This window comes from Urtica dioica, chromosome 12, assembly GCF_054948205.1.
Source record: "Urtica dioica subsp. dioica isolate 48M chromosome 12, U.dioica_male_clone48M_v1_H2, whole genome shotgun sequence".
In the NCBI taxonomy this organism is placed as follows: Eukaryota; Viridiplantae; Streptophyta; class Magnoliopsida; order Rosales; family Urticaceae; genus Urtica; species Urtica dioica.
Window position 1 is genome coordinate 11,856,116 of NC_142767.1, and position 15,071 is coordinate 11,871,186.

At 37.5% G+C, this 15,071-nt stretch overlaps 2 protein-coding genes across 6 annotated transcripts; one reads left to right on the top strand and one right to left on the bottom strand.

Moving 5' to 3' along the window:
• The first annotated feature begins 9,623 nt into the window (after positions 1–9,623).
• On the top strand, positions 9,624–12,615 carry LOC149379146 (E3 ubiquitin-protein ligase SDIR1-like). Of its 5 annotated transcripts, none has more exons than XM_089604344.1 (9): positions 9,624–9,730; positions 10,215–10,628; positions 10,741–10,795; positions 10,885–10,937; positions 11,040–11,256; positions 11,337–11,451; positions 11,943–11,991; positions 12,074–12,196; positions 12,293–12,615. In XM_089604344.1, exons 2-9 carry the CDS (start codon positions 10,551–10,553, stop codon positions 12,395–12,397), a joined length of 795 nt encoding a protein of 264 aa, XP_089460470.1. In that variant the 5' UTR covers positions 9,624–9,730; positions 10,215–10,550; the 3' UTR covers positions 12,398–12,615. The 5 variants fall into 5 exon arrangements, with proteins under 5 accessions (XP_089460470.1, XP_089460469.1, XP_089460472.1 ...); XM_089604343.1 differs by having other exon boundaries at positions 10,381–10,628; XM_089604346.1 differs by having other exon boundaries at positions 10,462–10,628.
• A 628-nt stretch (positions 12,616–13,243) lies between these two features.
• LOC149379147 (FKBP-like peptidyl-prolyl cis-trans isomerase family protein) lies at positions 13,244–14,826 on the bottom strand. Its single transcript, XM_089602266.1, has 6 exons — positions 14,657–14,826; positions 14,202–14,332; positions 13,972–14,105; positions 13,802–13,881; positions 13,627–13,719; positions 13,244–13,526 (listed from the first exon to the last, which is right to left on the bottom strand). The coding sequence occupies exons 2-6, from the start codon at positions 14,308–14,310 to the stop codon at positions 13,382–13,384; spliced, it is 561 nt and encodes a 186-aa protein (XP_089458392.1). The 5' UTR covers positions 14,311–14,332; positions 14,657–14,826; the 3' UTR covers positions 13,244–13,381.
• Between the last annotated feature and the right edge of the window lie 245 nt (positions 14,827–15,071).

Sequence of the window (15,071 nt, forward strand, 5' to 3'; positions counted from 1 at the left end):
CCGGGGGAACCGGACGGGAACCGGTCGGGATACCCCTTTTTTGAACTCCCCGGCACCGGAACCACCAAAACCGGAAGTTTTCGGTGATTCCGGGGGAACCGGACCGGGAACCAGTGAGGAACCCGGTTCTCACTTCCCGGTCCGGTTCACTTAAAAAAAAAAAATCGGCTATAAAAATCCGGATTCCCCCAAAATTTTCTCATTTGCGTCGGTTTGAGCTCGTCAACTTTCCGCCGCGACCAAGTTGATTTCTTCCCAGAACCCGCTCGGATCCCGCCGTGCCGCCAGCTTTCCGACGCGACGTAGGTGATTTCTTCCCAGATCCCGCCGGATCCCGCCTTTCCCGGTGAGCTTCCCGACGTGTTTATGTTTTTTTTTTAATTTTTTTTATTCAAGATTTTGAGTGTAATTTTTGAAATTTGTTGATAATTATTGAAGATTAAGTATAAATTGATAGTTGTGAACATGAATGTTGTGTTTATTTAGAGTTTGTGTTCATGTTTCTAATTTTTTTGTAATTAATCCGAATTATGTTGTAATTTTGTGATTAGTTAGTGATGATTAAGTTTATGTTGAACTTGTTTATTGATTTATGAAGAAATTGTTATGAGTTGTTTTTAATTTTAGAGTTTGTGTTCAGGTTTATAATTTTTTTGTAATTAATCCGAATTATTTTGTAATTTTTTTATTAGTTAATGATGATTAAGGTTATGTTGAACTTGTTTATTGATTTATGACGAAATTGTTATGAATTATTTTTAATTTTAGAGTTTGTGTTCATGTTTATAATTTTTTTGTAATTAATCCGAATTATTTTGTAATTTTTTTTATCAGTTAGTGATGATTATGGTTACGTTGAACTTTGTTATGAATTATTTTAAATTTTCATTTAGATCCGGGAATATGTTAGATCTTGTGAATACGATTCATGATTGTTAGTTTAATTTAATTTACTAAAGGTGATTTGTTAATTTGTAGGTTACAAGTTACAACTTGCAAGAATGTCGGCCCCTGACCCAGCTAGGAGGTATTCTACACCCGTTCCCGGAAAAAGTAGCGTCCACTAGTGTATATTTTGCGAGCACATTATGGGAGGTGGTGACATCGCGAAAGTGAAAAACCACCTAGCCCATGTAGACCCAACCAAGAGTGTAAACTTCTGTGAAAAAGTCCCTCCTAAGTGAAAACAGAGATACAAGCTTTACTTGAAGGCAATGTCGTAAAAAAAAGAAGAAACAGTCGTTGGATTCTGCGCTTCGTAAGACATTGAATACAAATGTTGGCGTGGAAGAATCAGACGAAGAAAACTATGAAGCTCAATTACGAGCAGTGATGAAGAGGTTAAGACAAGAGGCAGCTCAGACGAAATGGGAGGCTCAGATGATGTCGGGCCCCGGTAGTGGTTCTACGGCAAAATCTCCACCAGCTCCTCTGTCATTATATAAGTCAGCGAGTGCTAAGCAAAAAAAAATTGATGAGATGGTGGAGCCGAAGAAGAGATCGTGGCTCGGAAGATCCATAACAAAATTCTTTGTTCACCAACATGTGCCGGTGAGTAAGGCGGACTCGCATGAGTTTAAAAACATGATAGCGACCGCTCAAGATCTAGGTAATCCTCAATTCGTGATCACTAATTGTATTTCCATATTTTCGAATCGCATGTGTTCTTTAAACGTTAACATGATGTATATTGGCATATTGCAGGTTCTAATGTTCCTATACTATCTCCGTATGAAATTCATAACAAGTACCTCGATATGGAGGTTGTAGACGCGGAGAACTACATTAAAGAACAAAAGAAGCGGTGGGTAAAATACGGATGCACCATACTCACTGATTGTTGGACGGGGCTGATCAGACTGAGCATCATAAACATTATGGTTTATTGTGCTGGTGCAACGGTGTTCTTAAAGTCCGTTGATGCATCCAAGCATACGAAAACAGGGGAGTACATGTACGGAATATTGAGGTCAGTGGTCAAAGAAATCGGAAAACACAATGTCGTCTAGGTTGTGACCGACAACGGTTCGAACTACAAGAGTTCCGGTTTGAAATTACAACGCAAGTACAATGTGTACTGGACACCTTGTGCCGCACATTGTCTAGATCTGATGTTTGAAGATATTGGGAAGAGAGATAGTGTTAAGCAGACTATCAAAGCAGCTAGGGATGCGACTAAGTTCATCTACAACCACAACACTGTGTTGTCCAAGTTACGGGACACATGGACGAAGTGCTCCGTTGGATTGACGAAGTTCACATGGACGACGTCAACCAGAACCCGGATCCGACAGTAGCTGAAGCGGCTCGAGAGCATGGAGTTGATCTGGAGCGAGTGCTGAACGAGGACGTCCAACCTCAACGCGGATCCGGAGACAGGTCGGATTCAGATGGTGGAGGTTCAAGTCGTAGATCAAGCGGAGGAGGTGGAGATGAAAGTGGATCAGGAGGAGGTGGTGGAGGTTCATATCGGGCTGGAGGTTCCTTTAGTGCTGGAGGTTCATTTGGTGATGTCGGCGGTGCTCAAGTTGGATATACACCATCGGAAGAAGATTATGATCGTCTTCATCACCCTGCCTTTTTTTATTCAGGATACGGGCGCGAAAGTCAGGGCGGAGGTATGAATGATGCCATGTCATTTATGTCTAGCAATGACGTTGATGACTTGTCCTACAACTTCGGATCGGTATCAATTGGTCCTCAAGGCACGGAGTCCTCTTATGATAACGGATCTTCCAGTTACAACCATGACTACTATGCATCAAGTCAAGCTCCCGAAATGGTGCGACCAGTTCCAGGTTATCACATCCACTCCATGTCTGTTGCTTCATCTCAATATGAGTACGACTATCACCTGGACAGGTACTTTCGTGCATGTGCTCATTATATGACTTTGTATGATTACTGTATGATCACTGTATATGGTCGCTAGGAGTAGTCATTTCATTTATATCCCTTTTATGTTGAATTTGTTGAACTATAGTATTTGGTGGATTGTATTGAACTTTATAATTTTTGTTTGTACTATTAAACTTACTTTTTGTTGTGTTTGTAATTTGGTATTGTATTGAAACATTCTACACTATTTTTAATTTTATGAATTTTATCCTACGTACTTTGTATGTTTTTTTTGTATATTTCTTTTCTGAATTCCCCTCGGTAAATACGGTATTTGACGGTATTCCTCTACGGTAACGGTAAGTTCAACGGTACCGGTTTCCTTTTTTTTCCTGCTTTCCCTGGTATTCCTTTTACGGTACTAGAGGTTACCAGTAAATTTTGAAGCTCGGAACGGTAACGATAATTGTATTTCGATCCTTGATCTAAAGTCAAACTCTTAAAATATAATCCGCGATACGACTCGAAACCAGATCGTAGAAATCATTTAGAGAGTTGACAAAGCAACTGAATACGAAGAAGAGAAACGATCTCTCGAATCCACGAGTCATATCTCAAGTTAACGAAATGACTTTCGAGTCTTCATAACATCTCGAGACCACGTCGACGAGTCATGACACGGGACAACGTCGACAAGCCATTTCTCAACTCCACGAGATAACTCAAGACCACATCTAAAAAGATATCTCTCAAGACCACGAGTCGAGTGTACAAGTCCTTAAAGCGACTCAAAATCAAGTTCACAAAATCACGCGTCAAGCTCCGAATCAAGACTCACAACGAGGTCTCTCAAACAAGGTATCAAAGTGAATTTCTCAAGCTCATTTCCTTGACATAATTTCCATGTCAAAGTCACAAGAAAAACACTTGAAACAATCTCACATACGAGAACCTTTGTGTCGGGGATAATTCCCCCATATAACCATATTAATGCGGAAAAGTGATTAATTACGCTAATCATGAGCTAATTAATTCAATGATTATATGACAAGATCTAGATTTACGTTAATTAAAAATTATACGAGAGCATATATGTCAAGCAACCGAAATAAGAGTAAACGAGTACTTACATTGATTTTCGGTAAACGAACTGAAAGCTTTCACAATCCGTCTTCGTCTTGAACGTACAAGCCTCCACACGATCAAATAAGGGACTCTACTTCAAGGACTCGATGTGATTACACCTTAGTCTTCCGAAACGTAATCTCCGAGACGAATAAGAAAGATGAGTGGGCACAGTCTTTATCTCACTAGATCACGAAACTAGGTGTTTCGAGATCTCTCTCTTATTTTACTAAGAATGGAAACGAATTTCCGAGGGGAGGGAGAGGCAGATGCACGGCCAAGGAGAGGCTAGGATGCACGAAATTTTTCACCAAATAATTGCTTATTTTTGCCTTCTCATGAACCCCTATTTATAGTAGTAAAAGGAGATATTCGTGGAATCTTCCAGAATATTTTATTTCCTTTTATTGTGTTCACACTAGTGGATTAAATCTAGGCCATTGGATCTCAACAAGTGAATCCTACTTTTTCTCTCATCCATCAGATATCAATATCTATGGGATATTATTCTCTATTTAAATAGAGAATATTTTATTTAGTGAGAGAATAAAGGGGAATATATTATTTCCATTTAAATATATTCTCATATATTCTCCTAAATACTTTCCTTTAAATAAGGAGAAAATATAGGACAATATCTTATATTATTCTCTCTCCTTTATTTAAACAACTAAAGAGAAAATATTGATAAATACCAATATTGAAAAAAGTCGAATTTTAGGCACACGGCCAAGGGGGATTTGCGCAACTCCTATGCCGAAATTCCCAAATTCGATTTTCATATTTTGTGCAAGGCCCAATTGCTTAAAACCCAATTAATCATTTATTTACTTGGTCCAACAATAAACAAATAATTAATAATTGTTTATTTACTTGATCAAACAATAAATAAACAATTCTACCATAAATATTTATTTAATTCTGCAAATACCCGTTTTCCATAATTAATGCTGTCAATCACAATTACAGCAAGTGAGATTAATAATGATAAACATTATTATACGAAAGTTCTTATCCGCCTTTATCAGAGCCGAATCGGGGACTATGGAACTAGTAATAGAAGCTTAACAAATCCGATGAAAAAGACGAAATAGTCCTTTCTCTTTTTCCATCGATTCGTTTAATCTTGGTCAAATACTCCACCTTGTAAGCCAAGACTGAACTCTCCTTTATACTAGAATTATATTTACTCATCGTGACGAGTGTCCACTGATATAGTCAGTTCGTGATCAAGATCCTCCAGGTTCAACCCGTGTCAAGAAAAGTCAAATTTTCCGTTATACTTCTCTTGATACATATCAGCCCTAAGCATTGTTGCTTCACTAGCGAAAGATTTTTTCGAACGTTACTTACTTCGAAAGTGCGCGCAATCTATCGGTTCTGGAATCAACCCTTAGGTGAGAGAACATTAACCTTCTTTCAGGAAGGCTGGATTCTGTATTTGTAAATCATTTCCCACTCGAAATATGCTCTGAGAAAACTCCCAAGAATAGCCTTTTAGCGAATGAGTCAAAGAGCTCAGTAACATAATCCAGTGTCCATGATCACTTCATGATTTAGATTAAGTCTCACTGTGACCATCATAGTGGCATCGGTTAGTGTGTCGTAACGGTCCTTAAACGACACATCTACACCAAGACCTGTCCGGGTCGTACACTTACCACAAGTGTAGAATGCTCCCACATAGTGATCATCCTTCACCCATGTGTTCCACATATATGACTTTAGATATAGTTTTCCAGGCGTATATCAGTCATCAACCATGTTTTAGCACACCGCCCGAACTCAGGTGCCCAACACGTGACTCAGTTAGATACGGAGGCTATGGAATAATGAATGTTTAATCAATCTCATTAAATAAGAAATAACGCTTTCAATTCAAATAGATAATAAATGTCAAACTTTATCTTATTAATAATTTCAACGAGAATTTACATAAGTATCTTCTCGTGGGCAAGAATTCTTAACACTTTGGAACCGCATAATGGTAAAAAAAAAAAAAAAAAAAACCTCAACAATGTTGCAAACTCTCTCCCCCAATTTCAGCCAAACCTCTTGGTTGCTCATGACCCTTGCCGCCAAGTCTCTTTGCCGGAAAATACCCTTGCCGCCAAAGACCTTGACGCCAACCCTAAATGCCACTAAACCAAAAACCCCGCACAGAGCTAGTTGCCGCCAACCCTTCCTAGAGCACCTTGATGCCAACTCCCTTAGCCATGGTCCCGTTAACCCTTGCTTGCCATAAGCCAAGCTTCTGCCAAATCCATGACACTATGTCATTGTCGCCAACCCCAAGCCACAAGGCCGTCAAGCCCTTAGCTTTCCGCCAACTCCAATGCCACGACCTCCTATTGGCCCACTTGCCTCCAACTCATTTTCCTTCAATTCCAAAACTCTCCTAAGTGTCCAAAACACTATAAATACCCATCCCTCTCTCTTTCTCAAGGTAAGTTCTCTTGACTTGTTAAAACTCTACACAATTCACAACACAACTCTGTCTCTATCTAGAAAACATAAAGACAAGCACAAATTGTTCTAAAAAAACACAATACAACATGAGTAATGTTGCGCGTCAGAGCGCGCGCTGAGAAAAACCATCCGTGTCCCTCTAGATTCACATTTCGTATGCTTTAGGTGAATGTACGAGGACTCGAATACTCTACGGGGAACACGAAGAACTAGAAGATCCAGAGACTCGACGAGGAACGCGAAGAATGGGAGAAGGTGAAGGCTCAAAGAGAAGATTGAGGAGTTGAAAGCAAGAGATAAGGAATGTGAACAACGCAAGGAGAGATTAAGGGTCAAAGGCAAAGATTTTGAAGAGTTTTCCCGGGTTAAAGGCAAGGCTTCGGAGAGATTCAAAGGGTTAAAGAATTAAAGAAGCAAGACTCGAGAATTTGACGTAGAAGTGAAGGACACAAAGAACGTTGAAGATCCCAAGACCCGGAGACTCGAAGATTCGAAGAACACGAAGAACGTGATGAGAATGACGAGCATAACGAACGTGAGAAACACAAAGGAGATTCATTGATGAGACGACAAAAAAGACGAGGATAAATGAACTTTACCATACCTAACCTACGTGCGATCATAGGATCTGGTCCTAGATCGAACCACGGATGGTTTTGAATGCTAATCCAAAACCACAGTTAACATAGGTTATGTGAGTCCCATCAAGTACCCCTACGTCAAGATATGCCTAATGATGAACCTAACCTTTTCAAGTGGGCGTGGAATGACATTAAAGCGCAAACAACACCTTATCATTGGTGAATCAATTAAATTCGGCGGCCAATTTTATTTATTTATTTTCTTCGCATGGATGGTCTGAAGGGCCTGAACTGGGCTTAATGAATTAGGTCATGCTGAGTTGAGTTCGGGCACATGCCAGATGCTAGCATGCCGAAATCAATCTTTTTAGGAGCTCTAGGGTCGTACCTTTTTTCGTGTCTTTTGAATATTTTTGTATTTTTTTAGTTTTTGTTTATATTCTTAATCATTACCAATTTGATCGCTATATTTTTCTTTACATTTTTCCATGTAACATATTTTTTATTTTTATACTAAATTCTTAACATATTTAACTATCGATGTGGATCAAAAAGACGTAAAGTAGACAAGAGCACTCATTTTAAAATCTTCACTACGGTTTAAAAACAAGTTTTATCCAAGCTGATCTTTTGACCGGTCTAAGACTATAAGTTTATAATATTGAGACACGGTTTAGACCAAAAAATATCTAACCTAATTTAGTATGGAAAAATTATATAACTAGTCTAAAACGTGCGTCATTTTTCATATCTCAGTCATGCTTTCAAAACATTTCGTTAGTAATCATTTCCCTTTTCGCCGGACATTTTTCATAAAAATCCCTGAAGGATTCAAGATGCCTATAACTAGTTCAAAGCCGACGAAAGATATTCCATCAAATTGCAAAGATCTTTAAATGAGTTAAAGCAATCCAGACGCATGTGGTTTAATCTCTTGCGAATATTTAATACAAAAGAGTTATGCCAATAGCTCTTTTTGTCCTCGCGTATTCATTATGAAAACAACAATCAGATGTGTGATCATCGCTGTTTATGTTGATGATTTGTACATCACCGGGACTGATGAAGATATCAAAGAAGTAATCTCTTACTTAAAGAAAAAATTTGAAATGAAGGATCTTGGGAAGACAAAATATTGTCTTGGCTTACAGATTGAGCACGTGAAAAATGGAATATTTGTGCATCGATCAAATTACATGAAAAAAGTGATAAAACATTTCCATATGGAGTAGTCAAATCTTTTAAGCACCCCAATGGTCATCAGATTCCTAGATGTGGTAAAAGACCCATTTGTCTATTTGAAGAATCTGAACAGATTCTTGGTCTTGAAGTACCATATTTCAGGGCCATTGGAACTCTTATGTACTTTGCTAATTGCACTCGACCTTATATAGCTTTTGCCGTTAATCTATTAGCATGATTCAGCTCAACTCCTACAAAGAGACACTGAAATGGGGTCAAACATGTGCTTCATTACCCTTCAAGGAACGATTGATTTAGGATTATTTTATCTTAACAATACGAAACTAGTTTTGATTGGTTATGCAGTTGCATGTTACTTATCAGATCCACACAAATGGTGATCTCAGACTGGATATGTGTTTATGTGTGGAGGGATTGTGATTTCTTGGCGTTCTCAGAAGCAAACGCTCATCGCCGCATCATCAAATCATGCATAGATTATAGCACTACATGAAACAAGTCGTGAATGTGTATGAATGAGATCAATGACACATCATAATAGAGCCACTAGTGGTCTTCCAACAATCGAGGACTCAATAACACTTTATGAAGATAATGCCGCATGTATTTATCAAATGAAGGAATGATTCATCAAGAGCGACATAACAAAGCACATCACTACGAAGTTCTTTTCATTCACTCAAGAGTTAGAGAAGAACAATGTCATCAACATCCAGTATATTCGTTCTTGTGAGAACTCATCCGATCTCTTCACAAAGGCACTCGCCACTTCAACTTTAAGAAAACATGTTAATGATATTGGAATGCGTAAATTGCAAAATTTATAAAAGAACGCATCCATGTCGACATGAGGTGGAGCTTTGCGTGAATGTACTTATATTTTTTTTCCTTTACTGAGGTTTTTATCTCACTGAATTTTTCCTAGTTACGTTTTAGCGATGCAATAATGAACACGTAAATGTAGTAATAAGCATACCAAAGGGGGAGTGTTGTAAGTAATTGTAATTGGTATGTTCATCAAAGTCAACAAATGTGGGTAAATAATTAATTACTTTTGTTGACTAAATGCACCCAAATTTCACTATAAATACAAGTGAAGGCATAAAGGAAAATCATCCCGATTTTCTCTATAATTTACTCTCTACACATATCTCTCTCTCAAAAATCTCTTGCCTTGAATTATTAGTTTTTTTTTTTTTTCTATTAAAAAAAAAAAAATTATTAGCTTTTTTTATAAAAAAAAAAAAAAAAAAATTAGTGTTATAGTTGTTCTTGCTTTTAGTTATTTTTTGGGTTTTCATAAATTTCTTTTATACCGAATAAAATTCGAAAAAAATATATTCCTCAAACAATTAATTCCAAGTAAATCCTTAGCCAAAAAATAAAAAAAAATAATGCCGAGTAAAAAGGCCGCAACGACCTCCGTCATATCGCTGACTTTTTTGTCCATAATTGCCTTTTCACTTTTATGTTTCGCTTCTCTAGTCGCCGAGCCATTTTCTATTCCGATACCGGTACTCTCTCTCTCTCTCTCTCTCTTTGATATAAGAATGATTCGGCAATATGAGATCACTGGAAGTACAGTGAATTCATGGGATCAGCTCGGTTTTCTTTGCATTCTAGTCCGAACATTGAACTGGCTGATAAATTTGCAAAATACGCATTAGCCAAAAGTGTTTTTACCATGAAATTTCATGATTCAGCGATGTACAATGATGCAGCTCAGGAATTTGGGAAAATAGAATTTTTATTTTATATGTATGCGCGTGTGGATAATTCTTAACATACTCGTCTCTTTATTTAATTTTGAGTTTCTCGCGTGATCGGTTTTCCGATGTACTTGATGGCTACAAGAATTGAAGAGGATGAAGTGGGTTTGGAAAACTTGATATTATTTGAAATTAATTTCCCTTTTGTATAGAAGAAAAAGACAACACTTCGGAGATATCTATGGCAATGTTGTTTATTTTTCTATGAACTGATATACCAATGAAACAGACAAGGGTGAAGAGTTGTTGAAGTAACATTGAAGACGAGAACGAAAGATTCACGAATGAAGTTTCAATGTGTGTTCTTGTTGATGGAAAACCATTTTGTGATCAATTTGATGTGTTTTGTTGCTTTGGTTACTCTTTAATTTGAAGTTGGATGCTTTTAAACTCAGTTTCTTTTGGAGGATCTCGACACCACAGTTACTGGATTCTCCATCTGAGGGGTTTTTTTTAATTCCTTCTAAACTTAACAGAAAGTTGAACGGTGTTATTCATACTCTACTTCCAAGGACCTGAGGATCAGTAATAATACTATTTATTTGTGGCATAAATTTTCACCACTATGAGCTTTGTTTTCCGGGGAACGAGAGCAGATATAGAAACTGGGTTTCCAGAATTCGTACCCGAGCGGCGACCCTTGGTAAACTTCTTTCTATTAATCAATGGAATCCCGATATTTTGTGCTTAAATTTTCAGCTGCTATTATCAATGTATTAGTATTTCCCTAATTCTGTTTTTCATATATGCATCAGCGTGTACATGGCCCACGTAATGTTCATTCCAACTCACTTGCCTTCCTTGTTACAGGTACATCAATACTCAAACCATAGTCCAACTATACCAGCGATTTTATATGATATTAATACTTTTTTTTTTCTTTCTTTCTTAAATGTCAGTATTATTGCTGTTCATGATTCTTAACTCCCATCAGATATCACCTAATTTTCTGGTATTTTCTTTCCCTGGTGACTACTAGCAGTAAGGACTTTGAGTGCTTCTGGTTAACTCACACTTAATGTCTTGATGCTACTTCTGATTTTGTGTGTTATAGCTATGGCTCGTTCTCGGTGTGTTTCTGATGGCAACGACTTTAAGGATGTACGCGACTTGTCAGCAACTTCAAGCCCAATCCCAATCCCATGGTGGGCTTCTCGGTCACACCGAGTTGCGGTTGCATATGCCTCCATCCATATCGCTAGCAACGAGAGGACGTTTACAGGGCCTAAGGCTTCAGCTTGCACTTCTTGACCGCGAGTTCGATGACCTGGGTCAGTGCTTGGTTTAATTAATGTTGGTTGATACGTTTTTTCTTGTTCCATGGCTTTCTTGATAAATCATGTGTTTTCAGATTATGAAACACTAAGAGCATTGGATGCTGATAACGTTCCAACAGCTGCTTCTATGAGTGAGGAAGAGATAAATGCTCTTCCCGTCCACAACTACAAAGTTTCTGCTTCTCAAACGTAAGTTTTCAACTGTAACGCTGTAGCTTTTAGACTGTTGATGATCCTTCTATGCTTTTTTTTTTCTTTTTTTTTTTTTCTGAACAAGAATCCTGTTGGTGTATTTTTTTTAATTATAAGTTTTAATTTATTTTTGATTGCTAAAATAAATTTCTCTTGTTCTATAATCGGCACTTACTAAGGTTTTGACAAACTAAATGGTCAATCTTTCTTATTCTGTCAGGACTTGCTTAGTTATTTAAAGATGAACCTTGCGTTTAGGTCAATGTAGCATTGAAGAGGTCAAGAGCACAAATATAGTCAACTGGAAAACTATGGAGAAATGTTTCATACCTAACAAAAAAAAAAAAATAGTTTGCAAAAGTAGTTTGAAAATTCACTGTTTTTTCCTTGATAAATGAAAGAATTTTTCCTTCACGTTAATTAAAACTGGATCTTTAATTCCATTAATTAACGATGATATATAAATTATTTTCATTTATTTTTTGTAGTGATTCCTCATCGTTGAAGCAGTCCTGTTCTGCAGCAGAAACTGTTGAGGTAATAGCATCCCACTCACTATGCGTTTCATTGGGACCGTTCTTCGAGTTCACTTGTTACGTTTTCTCATTTCTTTTAATAGAAGCTTGGAAGTGCCGACTCAGTGTGCGGCAATAAAGCCTCAGAAGACGAACTAACTTGCAGCGTTTGCTTGGAGCTAGTCGGTGTCGGAGAAATCATCCGAAGCTTGCCATGTTTGCATCAGGTAAGCCCTTATTGTTTATTTAGAGAATTGAAACCTAAAAGCGTAGTCGCGTTTTTTTTTTTTCGACCTCGAGATAATAATTGATTTGATACGCAGTTCCATGCCAGTTGCATTGATCCTTGGCTGAGGCAACGAGGGACATGCCCGGTTTGTAAATTCAGGGCGAGACAACTTGAAACCGACGCTTCTTATATGGTTTAACCTCTACAGCCCATAGTTGAAAGTAGTTTCCGTAGCTGTCCATACAGTATATATACACAACTTCTGCGTTTGATTTTGTGTCACCGAAATTTAGAAAGAATGATAGCTTGATACAAGATTTGATTTGTGCCAGTGTTTTTATATTTGAAAGAAATTACTGTGGAACACCTTGTAATCTTGGCTTTTGTAATCTTCAGATTTACGAGTCAGCTGTGTTATTGTGATATATGTATATATTTACTACATATCATTAGCTTATAATTGTTGAGAGTCGAAAGGCCGATTCTCGGAAAAAGATCGCACTGCTCGGTCCTAGCCTAACCTTGGAAGGTTTTTTTTTATTGTAAAGAGCTTATTGATATGCGGAAGAAACAAAACAGGAGAGACCGTTCGAACATGAAGTCCGACATGTAAATGGGATCAAGGCAACTTTCGTGGAACACTGTTATGGCTTTTGCAGCGTTCATATTCACGAATAGATACTATTTTGTGCAAATATTGCGTTTGATTGGGGGAAAAAATAATGGACACGAAACGATCAATATATGATTATATTGCTCTATGTGGAAATTGCCTCTGATATCTTGAAATTAATACAAGATTGACGTGTTTAAATTCTTTTATAACAAAAATAGCTATTTTCAAGTTATAAAACTTATTTTTCTTTAATAAAACACTATTCTTGAGAGAATTTAATACACCAACTATTTATTATGGAAATGTTGCATTTTTTAAAACACCATTGTAAATTCCAAATACTTGGGAACTAAATTTCAACGATTCTTATCAGTGACAGGAAAAAAAAAAAAAAAAAAAAAAAAAAAAAAAAAAAAAAAAAAAAGCAGCTTTTGTGAACGTAAATTAAAATAAAAAAAATTAAAATTGTACCAGGTTGCAGAAACTTATTAGGAGTGACTTATTGTAATTGCAAAACCTGCGGAAATAAAGAGACAGAACTCGATATAATTTATGCAATGAAGCTTTCTATTTAGCCTTTCCCTTTCCTTTCCCTTTCTTTGATTCCAACTTGGCCTGAATCCGAGCGGCCGCGGCAGCTTTGGCTTCCTCTCTCTTCTTCTTCTCTTCCTCCTTTGTTGCAGCCACTGTTTCTCGCTGTTTCTTCAGCTCACTGTCAATCCATTCATTTATAATTATTATTAGACTCTTATTATTAATATATGATATATTTCTTTTGCCAAGAACACACATATTAGCATCATTTGACTCACTCTAGCCTAGCCCTCTCTTCAGAGACACTCTCGAGGCTCGATCCCTTGCGGGGATTGCAAGACACTAATTCCACTTCAAACACAAGCGTTGCACTGCAAAAAAATTAAAAAAAGCCAGTTCATCAAATACATGTACAAGCTGATCGACTAAATGGACAAACCAAAATTTAAGTACTTTGGAGGTATGTCCGGCGGAGAACCAGCGCTTCCATATGCATATTCAGGTTTGCAAGTGATTCTCGCTACCTCCCCAACCTAAAAGCCACCAAAAAAAAGGTCACCCAAGTACCTAAAGACTTCCTTTCATCGAGTTGAAAAAAAAGAGAAAAAAAAAAAAAAAAAAACCTTCATCGTCTTTAATGCAACATCCCAAGCCTTGATCACGCTCCCCTTTCCGACCTCGAACGAGAAAATGGTATTGTCTTCGCGCGTGGTGTCAAAGACGTCCCCGGTCTCCTCAAGTGTGCCCTCGTAATGAACTGCCAAGCATTGACAAATACCAGATATAAATATTTTCCGAGATAGAAATTATCGACAAAATTGTGTTCGATGACGATAACACGGCAGATAGAGACCGTTGACTAGGGGTAGATCTTCTGTCGGCGCAATCGCATCGGGTTTTGCGTTCCTTACGATCTTTTTGACAACGCCCCCATCGCCGGTCAAATCAATTGCGTCTCCCATGGCTCGGGAAAAACTCGAGTGTCTGAAATCATTCAACTTAATTCAATTCCAACAAAATCATCCATTATAAAAAAAAAAAAAAGGAGCCAACTTTAATTCACTTGACCATGAAATTAAAGGACTTTTCAACATCAAAATACAAGTCACAAGTACTCGGGTGATTTACAAAACCACTCGGCTCCACGAAAACCTAAACACCAGAGTTTCATTTCTTTCAACAAAATTAACTATCATACATCGTCTACGGAAGTTTATGAGTTCTCAATCGGACCAAATGAACGAGCTAGGGTTTTGAAGAATAATGGCAGATTACAGAGATTAAAAACAAAATTCGAATTAAACAGACCTGAGAAACGTTTTGGTCAGCTGATATCGGAGAACGGTGGACAACGTGGTGAAATCGTATCCTCGGATCGATTAGGCAACAATAAACCGGTCGTGATAGGGTTGCGTAGAGCTCCGGTGGCCATAGGCAAATAAAATTGACGATATGATGCTAAGAGTATCGACATACTTTTATATATTTACCATGTTTAATTACTCCAATGGTCCCTTGGCTTCCCCATATTTTTCATTTTGACCGAGAACATCTAAAACTATATTAATATTATGCTGTCTGGATTGATGGGCAATTTCGTTCAGCTCTCTATATATCCAGTTATATTCAAAACAAACAAAAGAACCTACAACAGCTACAACCAAATTATGGGATATGATTCATCAACAAACGCTAATCGTTTTTTATTCTTAAGCCTAAAATA

Bases quoted from the DNA above. Each gene is read 5' to 3' on its own strand.
- LOC149379147 (XM_089602266.1), bottom strand. From the start codon at position 14,310: ATGGGAGACGCAATTGATTTGACCGGCGATGGGGGCGTTGTCAAAAAG. The intron at 14,106-14,201 runs GTCTCTATCTGC...AATGCTTGGCAG, and splicing joins AGATCTACCCCTAGTCAACG to TTCATTACGAGGGCACACTT. The intron at 13,720-13,801 runs GTACTTAAATTT...ATTTTTTTGCAG, and splicing joins CCGCCGGACATACCTCCAAA to TGCAACGCTTGTGTTTGAAG.
- LOC149379146 (XM_089604344.1), top strand. From the start codon at position 10,551: ATGAGCTTTGTTTTCCGGGGAACGAGAGCAGATATAGAAACTGGGTTT. The intron at 10,938-11,039 runs GTATTTTCTTTC...TGTGTGTTATAG, and splicing joins AGATATCACCTAATTTTCTG to CTATGGCTCGTTCTCGGTGT. The intron at 12,197-12,292 runs GTAAGCCCTTAT...TTTGATACGCAG, and splicing joins GCTTGCCATGTTTGCATCAG to TTCCATGCCAGTTGCATTGA.